Source organism: Macrotis lagotis, chromosome X (genome assembly GCF_037893015.1).
Source record: "Macrotis lagotis isolate mMagLag1 chromosome X, bilby.v1.9.chrom.fasta, whole genome shotgun sequence".
NCBI lineage: Eukaryota > Metazoa > Chordata > Mammalia > Peramelemorphia > Peramelidae > Macrotis > Macrotis lagotis.
This window is the reverse complement of record NC_133666.1, coordinates 628,260,929-628,280,808: the sequence shown is the minus strand read 5'-3', so window position 1 is coordinate 628,280,808 and position 19,880 is coordinate 628,260,929. Positions and strand designations below refer to the sequence as shown.

The following is a 19,880-nucleotide window of genomic DNA, read 5'->3' as shown; positions in this document are numbered from 1 at the left end:
AGGGTGGGGCCTGTGACGTCAGCGAGGGCTCCTCCAATGGCGGGACACGGCCCGCCCAGCCGATGCTCTGGGGGCCAGTAGGAGGCGGGCGGGCCGCGTCTGGCGTCATCGGGTTGGGGGCAAATAAGAGGGCGGGAGGATCGCCTTCGACCAATGAGCGGCGGGCGCGGGGCCGTCACTCAAGATGCTGGGGGCCAATGGGTAGTGGGGTGCGGGGCCGTGGGGCGTCACGGCCAGCCGCGGACTCGGGTTCTGGTTCCCCTGCCGAGCTCGAGGGAGAACGCGGGAGCCGGGAACTTGGAGCCGGCTGGGGGGTGGGGGGGACCGGGGCTCCGGAAGCCAGCTGAGCCCGCCGCCACCGCCGCCGCCGCCGCCGCCGCCACCGCCGCCGCCGCCGCCGCTGCCGCCCGGGGCGGGGGGTGGGGGGAGCCGGCCGCCAGCGCCCGTGCCAGCGCCGCAGCCCGGGGCGGGGGGTGGGGGGAGCCGGCCGGAGCCGGAGCCAGCGCCGCGGAGATGGGGAACGCGGCCACCGCCAAGAAGGGCAGCGAGCAGGAGAGCGGTGAGTGTCCAGGCCCTCGCCGGCCCCGTCCCGCCCGCTGGTAGCGTCCGTTCTACCGCGCCCCCTCCCCCCGGCGCCGCGCGCCCGCTGCCCCCCGGCCCTCCCCGCCCGACTCTCAACTTTTGTGGCCCTCGGTGTCCTCATCCGTGAAAAGATGGGGTCGGACTCCGCCGATCTCGCCCCCTCCAGCAACTCGGAAACGCCTGCCCTCCGCCGCCCCCCCTTCCGGTCATCCTGGCGGGGCCTTGCGCGCCCCCCTTGGTGGGCCCGGCCCCCGTTTCGCCGTGGCTGCTGTTGTTCTCGTTCCCCGGCCCCCCCGAAAGCCCTGCGTGTGGTCCCGGCCCGCCCCCTCCTCCCGCCTCTCCTGCTGGAGCCCCGGGCCAGCTGTCAAGCCCGAGCCGGGGCCCTGCCTCCTGGCCCACCCTTCTCCCGCAAGGCCCCCAGAAGTTTGGCCGGGCCTCTCCGCCCTGGCCCTTCTCATAGTGTCTGGCCCGGTCACCCAGTGATCGGGAGTTTCTGGAGCCCCACCACACCCTTTTTTAAAAGCATCTCCAAAGGTTCCGTCTGTTGATCCCCATCCCGAGTGTCGTTGTTTCAAAGATTTTATTGATTCCTTTTGGTTTTCATCACAATCATATTTGCCCTGAGGTCCCCATCGAGCCTTTTTTTTTTTGGTAACAAAGAGAAACGGGCAAAAACAGCCAATACAGTGATTTCTTTAGCTACGCATGCAACATTATGATCCTTTAGTTCTCTCTCTCTCTCTCTCTCTCTCTCTCTCTCTGACAAAAGGAGGGAAGTGTATTTGATTATCTGTTCTACTGAACAGATTGGTTATTTAAAAAGAGTCGGCTTCCTCCTAGTGTTCATTTAATTTACATTCTTGTAGTTATTGTGTATAGTTCCTCAGGCTAAATTTACTACATTATGCATAGATTAAAAATATTCTCCCATATTTCTCTTAACTCTTCACTTAGATCATGCATGCACATGTAAATGGACATATATATATATATATATATATATATATGATAACTGCATAATATTCCATTACATTTGTAATTCTTAGATCTTTGAGCTTTTCTCAGTCAGTGGTAACTGACTTTGATTTCTGGTCTTTGCAAGTGCAAACAATGCCTTTGTGAATAATTTGACATCAAACTGGACCTTTCTATCTTTGACCTCTTTGAGTTCTTTAGGGTTAGATGAATTGGTCAAACTATACAGTTTTATCAGTTTTCTTAAATCATTCCAAATTATTGGGATTATTGAACTGATTGGTCTAAATAACTCTACAAATAGTGGATTAATATGTCCAGCATTCCACAGGCCTTCTGACAATGACTTTCCATTTTTGTCATCTTTCTCAACATGCTGAATGTGAGATTCAGGTTCTCTAAGTATTTTAGTTTCATTTCTTTTATTAGTGATTTGGAGTTGGAGTATGTTCTTATCTGATCACATAGTTTGTGATTTTTCTTTTGAAAACTGTCTCTAATTTGACTTCTTATCTATTGTGGAGCTGCAAGTAGTTTTGAAGTTTTTGATATGATGGCCCATCATATCAGCCTTATGTTTTCATATGGTACCCCCTTATCTTTGTCTCACCCTTTCCTTCCTCTCCCTCTTTTTAAACATTTATATCCAGTTCTGTATTTCCCCAGAATAGCTGTGGTTACTCACACAGACACACACATTTCTCTAGTTATTAGAGCATTTGATCAGGGAAAGTGTTGGGATTCCCTTGACTCCAAGTTAGACCATCTTCTCTATGGTCCCTTTTCCATGTTTCTGTCACTTTCTACCCTTTTTTATTACCTCATCTATATGCATGACAAAAAGACTTTATTTGTGGGCCCTGGATCTCTCCCATCTCCCCCAAAGCCAGACTCTTTCCTTTCAGAGATTAATCCTTGCTCCCTGCTTCCTTAACCACTCCTACCACCAGGAGATGGCTGAAGATTAGGTAGAGGGAGGTCTGGGTCTTTTCCCCACCAGCCCCATCTCCTGGACATTCCTTCTGTGCTTTACCCCACCCCCAGGATCTGAGCACCTTCCAGATCTCTCAATAAACAGATATTTCACAATGGAGACTCTGTCTTGCAATGGCCCAGTAATTGGCTTCCTCAGGCTGCCAGATGCCCCTGGATTCTCTAATGGGCAGTTTCCCAATAGAGACCAGTTTCTCATGATAGGTGTCTGGTCCATAGTACTGGAAAGGTGTGGAAATTGGTGATCTTCCAATTTTGGCAAACTAGGTCTACTCTGCTCAGATTGAATTAGGATAGCATGACCTGGGTTTCTTCAGTTGAAAATAAAGGGTGACAAGAAAAGGATAATCATGAGTAACTATGATTTTCTGGTTACCAGTAAACTCAGCTGCCAGGGTCCCATATATTATCCCTGCTACTACTAAATCAAGGTGATAGGGCAAAGAACTAGAATCATTTATTTTCTAAAACTGGATAGAAACCCCCTCCAACTCTAAGCATTGGCATCCTAATTCTACCCACTTAGGCCCTCAGAGCAAAGGTCTGAAATGTCCAGCTCAGTAGTCTGCATTGTGCTGATAGTCTCCATACCTCACCCCTTTCCTATAGGGCCCAGGCATGCTGACCAGGGAAATTTGTTCTCTACAACTCCTTGGTGTGTCCCATCCTACAGAACTCAGGGAAGGGAAAGGTAGCAGTAGCTTGGCCAGAGATAGCTCTGCCAGGCACTGGGGAGAGGATATCAAAGTGTGACCAGGGCCAAGGGCTTGCTAAAAGTGGAGCAGGTAGAGCCAGCCCTAGCATAGAACAGCTGGAGGGAGAATTCTGAGGGTTCAGCCACTTCAGAAATTGAGGGAGGCTGAGGAGATGGGACCAGAAGCTTGTGCTGCTTGCCTAGTTGGAAGAAATTACCTTTAAATGGTTATGCACTTTGTCAGAGGCATGGAGGTAGATAAAAGATCCCCTATTGGTGGTCCTGAAGAGCCAAGAGCCAGAGGGAGTTACTAAGAATTAAGAAGAAGAAGCCCTTTGAGGGCTCTAGAGAAAGTTCTGTCCTTGATCTCTCCCTTTCCTATCTGACTAGATAGAATCCTGTTGCACCTTCTGGTTCAAACTGTGCCTAGGGCTGTAGCCAGGCAAGTTTGAAGGGAGTAGAGTTCAATGTTATTTGACCATGGGGTAAAATCACTCAACTGGATCAACACTGATATATCCATTGTACTCCTTTCAGGAGACATACCCAAGGATCCTTGTCAGAGGGATAATTAAACTAGGGAATTGAGAGTCAGAGGACTTTGTTTTGAATCCTGGCTCTCTTACTTCTTAGCTTTGTGACCTTGAGAAAATTGGGTCCTTTCTCTGGGTTTCAGTGTCCTTAATAAAAAGGAGGGGCTTGGATTAGATGAGCACTAAACCCTTTGATGCTAAAACATTTTCTTTCTCTATTGCCCAAATTTTGTAATGCAATTCAGCAAGCATTTTTGAAGCACCTACCATGTGTTAGGCAAGAGGAGCATGGTATAGCTGGCCTCTGAAACAGGATAATGGGTTCAAGCAGAAATTTAGTTTCCCCATCTATGAAATAGATTAGACCAAATGATCTCTCAGACTTTTGCCAGCTCTTGAGGCCTATGATCTCTTTCCAAGGAGGGAAAAAACCCCCAAATGCTGACACCCCAGAGAAAGAAAAAACATATTTTAAGGATCCTGAGTTCTGACATATTGGTTGTGTGGCCTTGGATAACTCACTTATCTTCTCAGTGGCCCAGGAAACTTAAAGATTATTGGTTTCAGTCAAAAGTTCCCCTTGTGAAATCCCATATTTAAAATAAAAAAAGTGTTCCAGGCACATTTGAAAAGGCAGCTAAAAATGAAGTCCCTGCCCTCATGGAGCATGCACTGTTGTAAAATTCACCCCTAAATAGTAATAACTAGTGTGTGTATGTATATCTGTATCTATATACACACACACACACACACACACACACACACATATAAATATAGCATACCATCATTTAATAAATAATCTTATTTGATCCTACAGTTGTAGGAGGAAGATGCTATTGTTATCCCCATTATACAGATAAGGAAACTGAGGGTAAAAGAACTTAAGACTTGCCTAAGGTTAGACATTCTAATAAGTGTCTGAGGCAGGATTTGAACTCTTGTCTTTCTAACTCCCAAGTCCAATATTAATCTATTGCTTCATCGAAATGGCTTGTATTTCTGACCCCAGTGCTTAGCAGAGTAAAATGCTCAATAAATTCTTGTTGCCCAGATAAAGGGTTTGGACCTTGGAGGTGTCAAAAATGAACACTGGCTAAACCAGACTAAAATGTAATTGGAAAATATTTAACAAAATTAAAAAATACAATAGACCATGGAGGATGCTGATTTGTGGTGGTCTGAGTCAATCGGATTCTCTATAGTTTGGGGCCTTCTTTTCCGTTTGAGTTCAACACCTCTGGACTAGACAATCCGTCACCTGCTGATCGGTGGAAGTTCATTTGATGAAGGGACGGCACTGCTTTCTGATTCCCCACAGCTAGTCTTCTCTTTACAGGCAGGACCTGAACAGAAGGGAAGTGTGGATGCTCCAGAAGGGGCAGATTCAAGAGCAGACTCAGAAGGCGTTTGGGGGAGAGGGGAGGCTGTGGAACCCCGACGTGGCCTTAGATAAGACTCAGGAGGCTACACGAGGAAGAAAGGGTTGAGGAGAACCACTAGGCCTGGGTTGCTTGCCTTTGGGATGGGACTAGATGGGCTTTGTTGGTGATTATGAATCAAGACAAGAATGGGGAGGCCTGGGGCAGAGAAGGGGAAGTCACGGGGCGCACTGGGGGCAGAAACTCGAGACCGGCCTGCTTTGGCTTGGGCCCGCGGGGCTCGAAGCCATCCTATCCTGACTGGCACTGCCACCCACCTTCGAAGGGAGCTTCCACGGCCCCCTTTCCCTTAGTCGGAAGGCCGGGGCAGGGGCCTGGTGGGGGCCCGGGGCCCGGGGCCCAGGCCGACCCGCGTCACCCCGCCTGCAAAGCGGCCACTCGGGGCTCCCGCTGGGCCGGGGAGGCCCGGAGGCGCGTTCCAGCCGCCGCTCGAGGGAGAGGCCGGAAGCCCGAGGGCCCGCCTGCCCTGCGCTCCGGCCGTTGTGTGGGTGCCCGGGAGGCCCCCCGGGAGGCTCCCCGGACCAGAGGGCTTTGCCCGCCCCCGGCTCGGCCGCGGCTCCGCCCCCCCTCGCGCCCCCCGAGGAGCCCCCATTGAGCTTTGGCCCTTTGCAGCCACCATAGTCGGGGCTGTCCTGTGAGAGAGACGGCGATGGCTGCTTCAGGTGAGCCCCCCAGGACCCCTGTTGCCATAGTAACCGTGGGCAAGTTACGCCACGCTCCCGAGCACGATTTGGGTCGAGGAGTGAGTGGGTGGGCAAAAGAGCAGAGCTTGGGGCTGCTTGAGATCCCCCAGTAGGATCACCTACCCCTCTCCCACGTTTCTGTCTTCTCTTCACCCCCCTGCCCCAGAGGTGTATGTACGCTGCAAAGAGCCCAGTCCTGAGTTTGAATCCTACCTGCCACTTAGAGCCTGTGAGACCTTAGGCTTGGCGTTCCCCAAGGCTTCAGTTGTCCTATCTGTAAAACTAGTGAACTAGACCGACTACAACTCCAAAGTCCTATGATCGATCGTAAGACTGTCAGTCCTTCCCTTGGGGAGTGTCAGCCCACCCCTCTTTTCCCAGACTTATCCCTCCTTCTCTCTCTCTCTCTCTCTCTCTCTCTCTCTCTCACACACACACACACACACACACACACACACACAAACACACAAACACATTCCCCATGTGAGGGGTCAGGGTGGGGTGAACTATCCTAGCAGGGCAGTGTGATAAATGGAAGACTCTTTGGACTTGAGGTGAAGGCCAGGGTTTGAGTCCTGATTCTGCCATTTAATGACTTGGACAAGTCACATCACCTCCGACCCTGTTTCCTCCTCTGTAAAATAGCATAGTAAAGTTTGTGCTACCCAACCCTTAAAATTGTTTGGAAGAGAGAATTTTGTTTACCTCAAAACATACCTTCATCTCTTCTGACTCTGAATCTGTGATCCTTGGCCCCTGGGTTTTGAAATTTAAATACAAAAGTACCCCTGACATACCAGAGTGACATTTGCTGCTCTGCTTCTGGGACAAATTTTAATTTTCTAATCATATGGACTCGGGAGGGAGCTCCCAATCTCTTGAGTAAATTGATGTCCTAGAATTTTTGTGTCTAGAACTTCCTCTTCTAAGAAAAGTCTCTTGGGATCATTTTTATCACCTCCTGTTTTGGCTTTGCTGTTTTGACTTCATTTACGTGTAAGAGGAACAGTATTTAGGGTTTGTTGTTTTGTTTGTTTAATGCATCAGATTTTAAAAGTTATGTAGAGTAGTTAAGAGTGATCAAATGCTAGGGGCGGCTAGGTGGTACAGTGGATAAAGCACGGGCCCTGGAGTCAGGAGTACCTGGGTTCAAATCTGGTCTCAGACACTTAATTACCTAGCTGTGTGGCCTTGGGCAAGCCACTTAACCCCATTTGCCTTGCAAAAAAAAGTGATCAAATGCTTAGAGTTATGTTATTGCTTAAATATGGAAAAATCCCTGGAGATCTCTAGCTTCTCCAGCACGATGCTTGCCTCAGTAGCCAATGTTAACTTCCTTCTTGTTTCTGGAAGTAGAGAAACTTATGCCAATGGTTTCTCGGTCATGTCTCTTCCCAAGTCTGCAGAGTACTTGCAAATCCCAGGGAATACTAGCTGCCTTTTGCTGTCATCTTTGTTGTTATGATCTTCATTCCCTGATAGGAAGGCAGTTGGCAAAAGCTGCCCTATTGGACTGTAGAGAATAGAACATGGGACAGTAGTAGATAGGAGGTACAAAAAGGTAGATTTCAATTCTATAGAAGAAAAAATTTCCAAACACTTAAAAGTTGATCAGAAATGGGGTGTCTTGAAGAAGTGGAGAATTCTTCACATCAGTTCTTCAAATGAAGGCTAAACTAGATATTGGTTAGGGTACCTTCCAGCTCTGAAACCATGGTTCCTTTCCTAATTGAAACTTGTGTCAGTGAGAGAAGCACCTTAGGGCAGAGCGAAATAAAGTCAGTTTTGAAACTTTTAATTTAGGCATAAGGTAAAAATGAAACCTAGCCCTTCCCTCTCTTCTACCCCCAACCAATAGGAGGCATGAGTGAGGGAGACACTTGATTCTAAACCTGATATGATCTGCTTAGAGGAGCAGATTCTCCGTTAATAGAGGGACCATATGAAAATAACTAAGGGAAATATGTTGTATGGGTAGCAAACCTCAGGGTACCTGGTTCCATCTTTCTTTTTTCCCCCTCAATATTCTCATACCAGGTAAGGACATCCTAAGAATGATTCTGTCTTTCTGGGGACTCCCAGTGACCCCTTCCTTGTTATTAACCCCTTCAAGTCCTGACCCTGCAATATGGACAGGCAGAGGAAGCCCACCCACTGCATATTCTAACTGGATGTTCCCTGGCATATCCTAACCCCAGTGCCACCCATTAAAAAGAACAAAGCTCCTTCAGAGCAGAAACTCAATCCAACTAGGTTGGGTGACCTGAGGAAGAAAGAAAATACTTAGAGAGGGCTATCCTTATAGAGCCCCTCAAAGCATCTTTGTGATCTTGGGCAAGTAATTTCCTCACTCCGAACCTCAGTTTCTTGTAAAATTAAGTAACTGGACTAGATTTCTAAGGTCTTTTTCAGCTCTAGATACTCCTATGACTCCAAGAACACTTGAGACTCTGAGAGCAGGTACCTTTAAGTGCTTCCCTGGCAACCAGCTCCTCCTCCTCCTTCTCCTCCATCATCCCGCCTTCTCTTTGCAGAAGGCTCAGGCTGACATTGTTGCTCTGGGGCTTCTTCATCTGCCTGTTCCCAGGCCTTCCCAGAAAGGGATCCCAGAGATATCTCTAGGGATGAAGACAGAGGGCATAGAACCTGAGAACACCTCAGAGATGACCTTTCAGCTGTGGCTACAGCTATTTCTCTGGACCCACCTGGCTGTGCGCTTTGTTAGCTACCTTCGCCACAGTCTCTGGGGGCCCAAGCTGTAGCCAGCCACCCAAGCTCCTGACCTGCATTGGCTCATAATCCTCACTGCTGCTTGGCATCCATCCTGGATCCCCCAGTACACACCGGGGAATCAACCTTCAAAGAGACAGGAAATAGAGGTTGGTGTAGGATCACTTGGTCAGGTCCCCTACCCCCACCCCCACTCCCTACCCACTGTCTCCCTTCATTTGCTCCACCCTTAGCCTAATTTTGGGACAATGGGTGGGATCTGGAGAGACCCAATGCTACCTCAGTGATCTATTTAAAGCCCTAAGCTGTGGCATCACTTTGGCCTGCCTGGCCTCAGCTCCCTGGCGCCTCCTTGGAGCAATTGAGAATTCATATTTTCCCCAATGGGGAGGAGCTCAGCTTCACACTTTGCCCCGCAGGAGGCCCTGTTTCTCCATTCTGGAACTTCCCTAACCAGAATACTAGAAAAGGGGCAACAGAAACAATATCCAGCCCAGCTTGCAGTGATTGTTCCCAGTGCAAGAGATAGACTCCCAGTGATTCTCCTTGGTGGGGCTGGAAGAGGGATTTGGAGGGAAGGCTTCTGCTGTGCCTTGCAGACTGCGCTAGCCTGAGGAGGAAGGACTTCAGGACTTCCCAGTTGCCCTTCCCTCCTCAGATTGGGGAGTGGGATGGTTGAAAAAGGAGAAAGACAGAATCTTCTGGAATCTTGGTTTCAGCAGCCTAAGTGTTACTTCTGAAGCCGGAAAGCCTTGATGGTAAAAGAATCTGTTCTAGGGGAATTGGCACCTGGTTTAGGAAGATTACTAGAATTGCTCAGCTGTCCTATCTTGTTCCTTCATAGTGTCAACTGGAGAGGCTGACTGGCTGCTTACCCCTGCCCTCACACCTATGAGGGCTTTCTTTGTCTTTGTGCCTGTTGGAGAGGGCTTTGGACCTTGTAGAGAGAATAGGTAGTTGGGTCTTGGACCTGGGATCTGTCCCCATCTCTGAGAGGATATGGTAAGAAGTGGCAGAAGATAAAGACTCAGGTACCTGCCCAAGAAGCAGTCACTTTCTCTACAAAAGTGAAGGCAAAAAGCCAGAGTTCACCTTATTTCCTTGCTGGGAATAGTTCTTATCTCCCTTCTAATTGAAAGAAGTGATTCAGATAGTCTCCATAGCTGTGTCTCTTCAGCTTCCTAGGCCTCTTTCCAAGTCCTTCTGATGCAGAAGGAATCTTAGAAGCTCAGCCTGCTCATTTTTTAGACAGGGAAACTAAGGCCCAGAGTGTGGAAGGTCTGAGACTAGTCACCAGAACAAGGAAATGCCAAGGTCAGACAAGAACCCTGAGCTCCTGAAACTGAAGCCAGGATGTTTTCTGAACTATCCTCTAGCTCCATCCTGAGGAGCATCTTTCACCCCTAACTAATGCCTATTTCTTGCTATCTTCAGATTCATCCCAAAATGGGCCTTCCCTATTTCAGAAAGATCAGTGCTAGGTCTCCATGCTATGTGAATAAGAGATTTCTGGCCTATGGAACCAGAGCACAGTAGATGAAAAGGTCAAGTGTCCCCAGAAAAAATGACTTAATTCTGCTGAGCCTTGGTTCCTCATCTTTAAAATGAGGATGACAAAAAGGGGTTCTTTCATAGCTACCTCACAGGTATTATCAGGCAAGCACTTTATAAATCTTAGAATGCCAGAGAAACATAATTTTTGTAGGAAGCAGGGCAGGGAATATGGCAGATGATAGTGTATTCCTTAGAGTTGTGGTAGAACACAGGTATATAATTCCTCTTTTGTAAGAGGCAAGATATCCCAGTGGGAAGAGCAAAAGGTATGATTTAAAGTCTAGCCCAGTGACCTTGAAATAATCATTTAATTCAAACCACAAGGTAGGCACTAAGGCCCTACCAAGTCAGCTGAGACACTTGACCTGAGACAGTGCACAGCAGGTAGAGGGCCAGCTCTGACACATAACTTGGGAGTGCGCTAAAACTGTAAAGGTCCAGATAAGTTGTGGATCGGCTGGATTTTCCCTATTGATGAAATCACAGATCTATTTAAAAAAAAAAACTTTGCAGGGCTACAAAGAGAAGAAAAAAGTAGATCCTGCCCTCAAGTTGCTTACTAGCTATTGAGGGGGGTAAGCAATCTAGTCCAAACTACTGTGAGGGGGAAAAGAAAGCACTGGATTGAGGATGGAGGATCAGGAAAAGCTTTATGTAGCCTGGGAGGAAGACAAAAATTCTGAAAAGTGAAGAGGAGGGAGAGGCAGAGGATGTCCTTTTGAGACTAGGCTTGGCTGAAATATCAGCCCTATAGGAGACTGAAAGTCTCTGAGCTTCAGTTCTCCATGTATAAAAGGGAGATAATACTACTGATAGTTCCACCCCATAGGGATGTTGGCTGAAAAGCTCTAGAGTGCTCCGGCAACGTCAGCTGCTATTATTAGAGAGAGGTTATGACGACATTGGGAGACTTCTAGAGGAGTGGGCCCCTGGGAGGGGAGGTCAAGGGAAAGATCTGCAAGTGTACTGAAAGGTGCCTGAGGAGGCAGGCTGTGAAGTAAAGGCCACTGAGCAGGGCTGAAGCCTTTCTGTAGAGGAGACCTCCACCCTAGGGCCTAGTGCTCACCAGAGTAGGGACCAGAGTAAACAGCCAAATCCCAGGGCTATAAATACCTCAGCCCACATTGGCGTCCATGGAATGTAGGTCAGAGCTTGGGGGGAGGGGGTGAAACTCTGGCCTGTAGCTTGAATCCTTACCCCTTTTCCCTGGATAAAGCCCCCCTCCCCATTCCTGGACACTTGGTGATGGTGCTGGAGTACATACTTTAGTTGGGAGAGTGAAGAGACACAGACTAGAAATTAGGCTTCTCCACTTGGTCACAATCTAGAAGGCAGTAGGTCTTCCCCTAAGGGGGTGGAGGTAAGGAAGAAGTGTTTTGGAGGGGTGGAACCCTGGGGAAAGAACTCACATATAGCTTGAATGGAGTTAAGTCGTGTTGGAACTATCCAGAGCCCAATTCAAGTGGAACAGGTTCAGCTGTATGCTAAACCTTGTTCTAAGTGCTGAGAGTAATTAATTGGTAAGACAGACCCTACCTATAGGATCCTTGCAGTCAAAAGGGGACCAACACTCCAACACAGATAATTCTTCTACATAACAATACTTGAGGAATGCATTAGAGCAATCCAAAACAAAGCCCAAACTGGGGAAGATCTTTGGGTCTCACCTGGCAGAAATTAGAAGTGTTTCTGGAGAATGGAACTTTGCAGTTGGTCTTTAAAGGATGTAGGCCTGGAAGAGAATGTGGAAAGGCACTGTCTTAATACGTATAGACAGGGGTACAAAAACTTTCTCACTTGGCTCAAGTATAACAGGCCTGGTCAGTAGTTATAGCAAATAGGCCTGCTGGGTGGGACTTAGGCTGCTAGCAAGAAGTGCTGAAACTTAGTAGACACCCAAAAACTGCAGAGGACTGACATGAATAGCTCTGTCCATAACCCAGATGACTGAACATCATACACACCACAAAGGATGGAATGAAGGCAGGAAGACCTGTTAGTAAGCTAATGGGGACCTGACTGAGGGTGGTGACAGTGTGAGCAAAGAGGAAGCAATGAAGATGAGAGAGGATGGGAAAGCAGAGTTCATATATAAGAAGTGAAGGAGGAAGAAGAGGAAAGGAGGATACCAGGATTTCGAACGGCTGTATAATGAATCATTCTCAACAACAATAGATATTAATAATAATGTAATCGACAGCACTGCCCTTATTCAATCTCATGTTCAAAACCTTTGAGTTCTCCCTAACTCTTCCTCACGAGCATACACATAGGTCAGATGTTGGCACAGCAGTAAGAGCCCAGTGTCCCTTCCAAGCTGTAGCATCTGTAATGTTGTTAAAATATCAAAAGAGAATGCCTGTGAAATAAGTTCTGTGAGTGCAGGTGTTGTTTTCTACCTCTGGATCCTCGGTGATTGACATGGGGCCTTGTACATTGTATTTAGTAAATCTTCGGTGACTTTTTGTATTTCCTTGCCAGTGTCTCCCTGAGCCTTTCTGCTCTCGTTTCTTGAAGCCTCTAATTTGTGCTCTCCCTATCTTTCAGTGAAAGAGTTTCTAGCTAAAGCCAAAGAAGAATTCCTCAAGAAATGGGAAAGTCCATCTCAGGTACCTCAAATTTTGGATCGGGGGCGGGGGTGTCTGCATGGCAGGTGCTGGGGCCCACCTTCCCAAAGTCTTCCAAGGGATCCTTTATCCATCCAGCTCCAAAGCTTTCAGACAGGTTCTTCCACTGGTCACCATACTATCACTCCAAGGAGATTTCTGTCTGTCTTCCCCTCCATCTTCTCCCAACCCCTCCTGACTCTGAGCCCCAGCTGCTGCTACTAGACCCTGTGCCAGGGCTATACCTATGTTCTACCCCAACTCTAAGGAATACATTATCATCTGCCATATATTACCTGCCCTGCTTCCTTCAGTTCTAGTAAAGCCCATTTTGTGGTTACAAGAAGAGAGTCCCAAAGCTTCCATCCTAACACTAGCTCACCTCATCCTGCAGGGGGAGGAGGGAGGGGTTCCTCAAGGCTAAAGGAGACAGATTTCCCATCTCTTTATTTAGCAAAGTACAGTCCAGCTGGATCAATTTGACAGAATCAAGACTCTAGGCACTGGTTCTTTCGGTCGAGTGATACTTGTGAAGCACAAGGAATCTGGGAACTACTTTGCCATGAAAGTCCTTGATAAACAGAAGGTAAGTATTGCCCTCCTAATCCCCCTGACACCAGGGTCTCGTATTTCATGGACCATTTCCCATCTACACATAAACACTTGTATACTCTATCTTTGATGCTCTCGTTCTCTCTCTCTCTCTCTCTCTCTCTCTCTCTCTCTCTCTCTCTCCCTCTCCCTCTCCCTCTCCCTCTCCCTCTCCCTCTCCCTCTCCCTCTCCCTCTCCCTCTCCCTCTCCCTCTCCCTCTCCCTCTCCCTCTCCCTCTCCCTCTCCCTCTCCCTCTCCCTCCCTCCCTTATCCTAGGGATATGGGAAAAGAGCTGCTCTTGGCTCATATTCTTGTCATCTCCCAAGTGATGAGCTAAGAAGAAAGCTGGGAGATAGGCCCTGGGATCTGGAGGGGAGGAGGGAGATGGGGAAGAGGGGAGTAGAGGATATGCCTAAATAGGCCAAGAGAACAGAGGTGTGAAAGGGCACCTTGGTATAATGGGAAAATCTTTGGAATCAGTAGAGACTGGGTCCCCAGCTTCCTCTGGGTTACATTGGACAGATCATATATTATCTCTGAATCTCTATTTCTTCATTTCTAAAAATGGAGTCAAACTCGATCCCCAAATCCTTTTCTCCTCTAAATTCAGGCAGCAGTCCCAGTTGGAAGCTGACCCATCTTCTTTCCCTCTAATTTCCTTCATCCCATTTCCCCATTCCCCTTTCAAAGGTGGTGAAACTGAAACAAATTGAGCACACCATGAATGAGAAGCGTATCCTGCAGGCTATCAACTTCCCGTTCCTCGTCCAACTAGAATATTCATTCAAGGTATCCCAGAGAGTTCTGGCCTTAACCAGCCAGAGGGCAGGGGTGGCAGCAGTGGGGAGGCTGGTCCCCTCCTCAGGAGAGTAGTAGAGTCCATTTTATACTTTTTCATTCAGTATGAATTGGGTGATCAGCTACATTCTCCCAAAGTTTTCTCTGAAGCCTGTGTTTTGGGGCCACATGAACATTTAATGTCATTCTTGACACTGTGGGGAGGGGGTTGTGAGAATGACGTAGTGCCTTGAAGAGGTAGTAGAACCTAGGGGGCAAACTGGACCTCCCCACCTTTGAGAAGGAGAGGACCAGGCTAGAGCCAGTGCTATGAAGGGGGGGTAGAAAAAAGACTCTTTTCTTCATAGGACAACACAAACCTGTACATGGTGATGGAGTACGTCCCAGGTGGAGAAATGTTCTCCCACCTACGGCGGATCGGGAGGTTCAGGTGAGCAGGTATCCTCAAAGCCCATCCAGAGCGTCCTGGTGCCAGGCAAAAAGACTTGCTGACCCAGGGTGTTTCACATGATGAATAAGCATCGTGGACCAGGTGTCTAATAGAAAGGAGGGGAAGGTTTCTAAAGATGTCCTGGTTAGAGGATGATTTAAGTTTGGGGATATGGGTGGATCTCTTTGTAAGTTTTCCTCTCCTCTTATATAAGCCTCTAGCAGCTCATCCTTCCTTTTTTTCCCCCAGTGAGCCCCATGCTCGCTTTTATGCAGCTCAGATTGTCCTGACTTTTGAATACCTTCACTCACTGGATCTGATCTACCGAGACCTGAAGCCCGAGAACCTTCTCATTGACCAACAGGGCTATATCCAGGTACTCTCCAAGGCAGAGATGGTAGAATTTCAGCACATTTGCACATACCCAACATATTTGCCCCCCTCCTGCTTGTGCCTCCTTTCACTTTCTTAGTCATACTTCTCATGGCCATAGGTGACAGATTTTGGTTTTGCCAAGCGAGTGAAGGGCCGAACTTGGACCTTATGTGGAACTCCCGAGTACCTGGCTCCTGAAATCATCCTTAGCAAGGTGAGCTGCTTTCAAACAGTTGACTCTCCCTTCTTTTCTAGTGCTTTTCTTTTATCACTCAGTCCTCACCCTAACCAGACAAAGCCCTTTTCTCATGATCCAGTTCCTCAGCTTTTCTGTCCTCTATCCTGATCTTTACTTTCTTTCTCCAGGGCTATAACAAGGCTGTGGACTGGTGGGCCTTAGGTGTCCTGATCTATGAGATGGCTGCAGGCTACCCCCCCTTCTTTGCTGACCAGCCCATCCAGATCTATGAAAAGATTGTCTCTGGGAAGGTGAGGCCACAAGATCTATCCTGACTGACAGCTTGAAGCATTACTCTTTCAGCTCTTTTGGAGTCTCAGGAAAGATATTTCTGTGAACTACCTCAGTAAGGTGATGTTTTATCCTGGTTAGATATTGTAAGAGGACTATTGAGTCTTCAATATACCAGGTAGAGAATTCATATTAATCAAAAAGGTACCCAACAGGCACTGGTTTTTGCAGTGTCCAAGACTCTGTGCTAAGCACTGTGAAGGAATAAAGATAAATAAGACATAGTGCCACACGCCTCCCCCCCCATGCTCCCATCAGGAAGCTCACAACATAGCATCTGTTCTGCTCTTTTCAAGTGATTATCATTATATCAGTATGAGAGATATTCTTAGGTAAAATAAAGACTAGAGTATTATACCAATAGTCAGAAGTTTCAGGTTTGAATCTTTGTTCTACCATTGACTAAGCTTGATATCAAGCTTAACATGGGAAAAACATAATTTTATTTTCCAAATCCCCCCCCCCAAAAAAAGCTATCTGTCCCTCTTATTTCTTTCTCAATATGAGAGAGAAGGAAGGTAGAGAAAGATAATTTGAAACTGAAAGTAAACATTAAAAAACAAAACCGCTTTCTCCATTCTATTTCAATTGATGGCATCCATTCTGGTTCCATCTTGGAGTTGTTACTGACTCCTTTCTCCCCCCCCCCCACCAAAACCCCATTTTTGATCAGTTACCAAGCCTTCTCAGTCCTCCTTCAGCCACCTCTTTCACTCCATCATCAATCCCCTTTGACATAATCAGACAGATTCTACACTAGTTCAGGCTCTTGTATCCTAATTGATCTGCCTCCAGCCTTGCTCTTCCACACTCTCCAAGTTGATTTTCCTAAAACACAGATCTGATCACATTCACTTAAGAACTTTGAATGGCTACCTATTTGCCTCTTGAATCAGAGACAAACTCCCTCAGTCTGGCATTTAAAGCCATTTAGAAATCCCTCCCCATCCCCCCATACCTTTCCAGTCTAAATTCATTTTATTCTTAAACACATTGTCCCTTGAAACCCACCTGCTCACTGTGCTCTGCCTTCCCAGCCACTTCTAGCTCTACCCCTTCCCTCCACCTCCAGAATCCATGCCCAAAGTGGTGGTGCAGGAGTTTTTTCTTATTCCTTCTCAGTTAATAACACTCTTTCCCTTTTGAAATTGTTATTATTACTGTTTGTAAACTTTGTAGATGTTGTTTACACATTGTATCTCTTAAGTAGCATCATCATCATCCTTAACAGGTATTAATACTTTACAATGTACCCTGAGGACACACAGAAAGACAACCCTAGCCCCGACCTCCAGGAGCTCCAATTCCAATGGCTACAAATTTTTTAACAACAGAAATAGATCCATTTTTGTCTAGATTCCCCAGAGCCTGGCACAATGCCCTGCATATTTAAGGAACTTAATAGATTTATTGTATTTAATAAATGAAAGGAAGGGCAGCCTGAAATTATATTGGGGTTTGATGGCCGGGTAGGATTTTGAATGTTTCCAAGAGATCATATTAAAAGCACCCATAGATCCCACTTGAGTAAGTTGAATCCACTTTCTTTGTGTTGTTGGCATCCCTTCCTCGTCTTTCCAGGTGCGATTCCCTTCTCACTTCAGCTCCGACTTAAAGGACCTGCTTCGGAATCTGCTCCAAGTGGACCTCACCAAGCGCTATGGGAACCTCAAGAATGGTGTCAGTGACATCAAGAACCACAAATGGTTCGCCACCACTGACTGGATCGCCATCTACCAGAGAAAGGTATGGTCCCTCAGCTAGGATGAGGTGACTGGTAGCTTGAGAATAGGACTTTAGGTGGTGGCTCTACCTTTGGAGCCACTTCTCTGCACCTGTTTCCCCTCTGTAAAATGACTTTGGGTTGATCTTTCTTTCCTCCTATCCCTGACATGCCATGCTCTGCCCTTGGGAGGTCTCAGGGTCTTTTTATTTCACTGGGGAGGAGAACAGGTATCTTCCCTGTTTCTTTGCAGGTGATGCTCTAGGTCACTGACCAAGTCACTTCCCTCTTAGGGCTTCAGTTTCTCCATGTGTAAAATGGGAGTAGAGGATGGGTTGGGGGGCCCTTCACCTCTAAGATTCTCTAATTCCTTGACAGGTGGAAGCTCCCTTTATACCAAAGTGCAAAGGCCCAGGTGACACAAGTAATTTTGATGATTATGAGGAGGAGGACCTCCGGATCTCCATCAACGAGAAGTGCGCCAAGGAGTTTTCTGAGTTCTAATGGTGTCCCTGGGTCCTGGTGTTTTTCTTTTGGGGTGGGGAGGGTAAGAAGGGTGGATTGAACAGCCTGTGGACCCCAGAGTCCTTTGCATATTAATTTTTCCCTAGGAGATCAGAAAGCAGAGATGTTTGCAGGGTAGGGAGAGGGAGATTCAAATATGGTCCCCCTCCTCTTCTCTCCCATCCTTAACCCCCTCACTGTCTTTTCCCCTCACTGTCTCACTCCAGCTGGTAGTAGACCCCATGGCTGGGTTCCTTTTTACTCTTTGCCTAACTCCATGCAAGTTTTAAGTCAGTTTTTCCAGTCCCAAACAGCCCTGAATCTTCCCCCTCTAACACCACCAGAGATACAATTTCTATCTAAACCCCCACTCAGAGTGGATATTTGTACCTAGAGCCAGGCCCTTGTTTTTGTAGCTCCTTACTGATGCCCCTGGGACTGGGAAGTTGGGGCAGGGGAGCCAGGGAAATCCCAAGAGTACCATGCTTGCCCATTATTTGTCATTTTCCTGACCTCTTCCCTAGAACTTTAGAACCTTGTCTAGGGGGTAAAAGGATCATCCAACCAGTTTCCCGCAAGGAGAGACCCTGCCTGGGAAGATGTTTTAGTAAAATTTTTGTGGCTCCTTTCTATTTAAAAAAAAAATTAAAATATTATTTAAGTTATATTTGCCTTCCATCCTAACTCCTTCCCACCTTCTCTCGCTGTCCCAAATACATTTTAATGTGTCTGGATCTGCCTAGGTCAAAGGCCATGGAGCTTTTACCCTCGGGATCTTAACTGATGGTTTTATGTTGGGTCTGTGACTTGGGGATGGGGACTTTTTGCTGCTGATCCTAAACAGGGAGTTGTGGGAACAATTGTGACGTCCCTTTGAGGGTTATCCTGCCAAGTTTGAAAGAGCCCTGGCCTCTTTCAGCATTCCCCACCCCCCACTCCCAGTGGTCTCCCTTCCTCATGATCAGCTCTCTTAAGCTACACATATTTCCTGCTCCCCAGTTTTTGTTCACTTGGGATATTAGGGCACCAGAAAAAAAAAAAACCATTTCCCAACCCATCCAGGCAGCCTGGCTTTGTGATCCCTGCCAAAGGAGCTTCCCAGATATCCCTGGGGTATACTTCCTTCATTTTAGCCATTCTTATCTATAGATTTTTACTTCACAGCCACTAACTTCCCATTTTTCCAGGGAGCGTCACTCCCTATAAGCAAATTGAAGGATGTAGCCCACCCTGAGTGGGGAAAAGAGGGGAACTGGGAGAAAGGAAAACAGGAAGTGCCACAGCTTTAAAGCAGAGAACTTCCTTTGGCCATGGGAATGCCAATTTTTATTCACCTGATAGCCTCACCACCCTCCCCCATCGCCCGGAAACACCCTCCATCTGGCTTGTCTGACAGCTCTCCATCAGTCCTCCCACTGACCCCTTGTCGAGGCATCTGAATTATCATTTCCCCCCCCTAGGAAGTAGTTGGGTGGAGAGCAATCCACTTCTCTCCACCCCCTTTCTCTTTTTGTCCCTCTCTCCATTTTCCCCCCATCCCTGAAGGAGTCATTGGGGTGGGGGTGGGGGGGGAACCTGGGAGTTTAAACCTGTGTGATTCGAAGAAATTTGTTTCACGGAAATGACTTCCTCTTTAACAGTGTGCTTTGTTGTAAACATTTGAAAACTATTACCAATAAAGTTTTGTTTAAAAAAAACTTGTCATTCCTGACCCCCTCCCCACTCGCCTCCTTCTGGCACCTCAGACGGGGCGAATTGGAATTCAAGGACTGGGGGGGGGGGCGGACTCTGCTCGGGGCTCGGGCCCTCCGGGCTGCGGCGCGGTGTGCCCGGAACGTGGCTCTGGGAGCAGAGAAGTAGCGGGCCGGGGGGGGGGGCGGAGAATGACCTTTAGAAGCTCCCCGAGGGGGCCCCCCAGCGCAGGGCCCGGGGAGCCCCGGCGAGCGGCGTCTCGGGCCGGGGCCGCGGCGCCCGGCTGGAAGGGGCTCTGTCACCCCCGGCGCTCCGGCCGGCCGGCGAGGCCCCGCAGCGACGAGCCGCCCGAGCCTCCCGGCGCGCCCGGGCTCCGCTCCTGTGTCCGCCGTTTTTGCATCACGAGCCGCTGCCGGTTCCTCTCGCCTCCCGGGCCGGGGGGCCGGTG

The 19,880-nt window shown here is 48.0% G+C and overlaps 1 protein-coding gene across 2 annotated transcripts; it reads left to right on the top strand.

The window, feature by feature from the left end:
* Positions 1-431: 431 nt before the first annotated feature.
* On the top strand, positions 432-18,405 carry PRKACA (protein kinase cAMP-activated catalytic subunit alpha). Of its 2 annotated transcripts, none has more exons than XM_074203605.1 (10): positions 432-559; positions 12,731-12,792; positions 13,244-13,375; positions 14,072-14,170; positions 14,527-14,609; positions 14,859-14,985; positions 15,103-15,198; positions 15,351-15,473; positions 17,095-17,259; positions 17,615-18,405. In XM_074203605.1, exons 1-10 carry the CDS (start codon positions 514-516, stop codon positions 17,738-17,740), a joined length of 1,059 nt encoding a protein of 352 aa, XP_074059706.1. In that variant the 5' UTR covers positions 432-513; the 3' UTR covers positions 17,741-18,405. The 2 variants fall into 2 exon arrangements, with proteins under 2 accessions (XP_074059706.1, XP_074059707.1); XM_074203606.1 differs by lacking the exon at positions 432-559 and adding an exon at positions 5,666-5,878.
* The last annotated feature ends 1,475 nt before the right edge of the window (positions 18,406-19,880 follow it).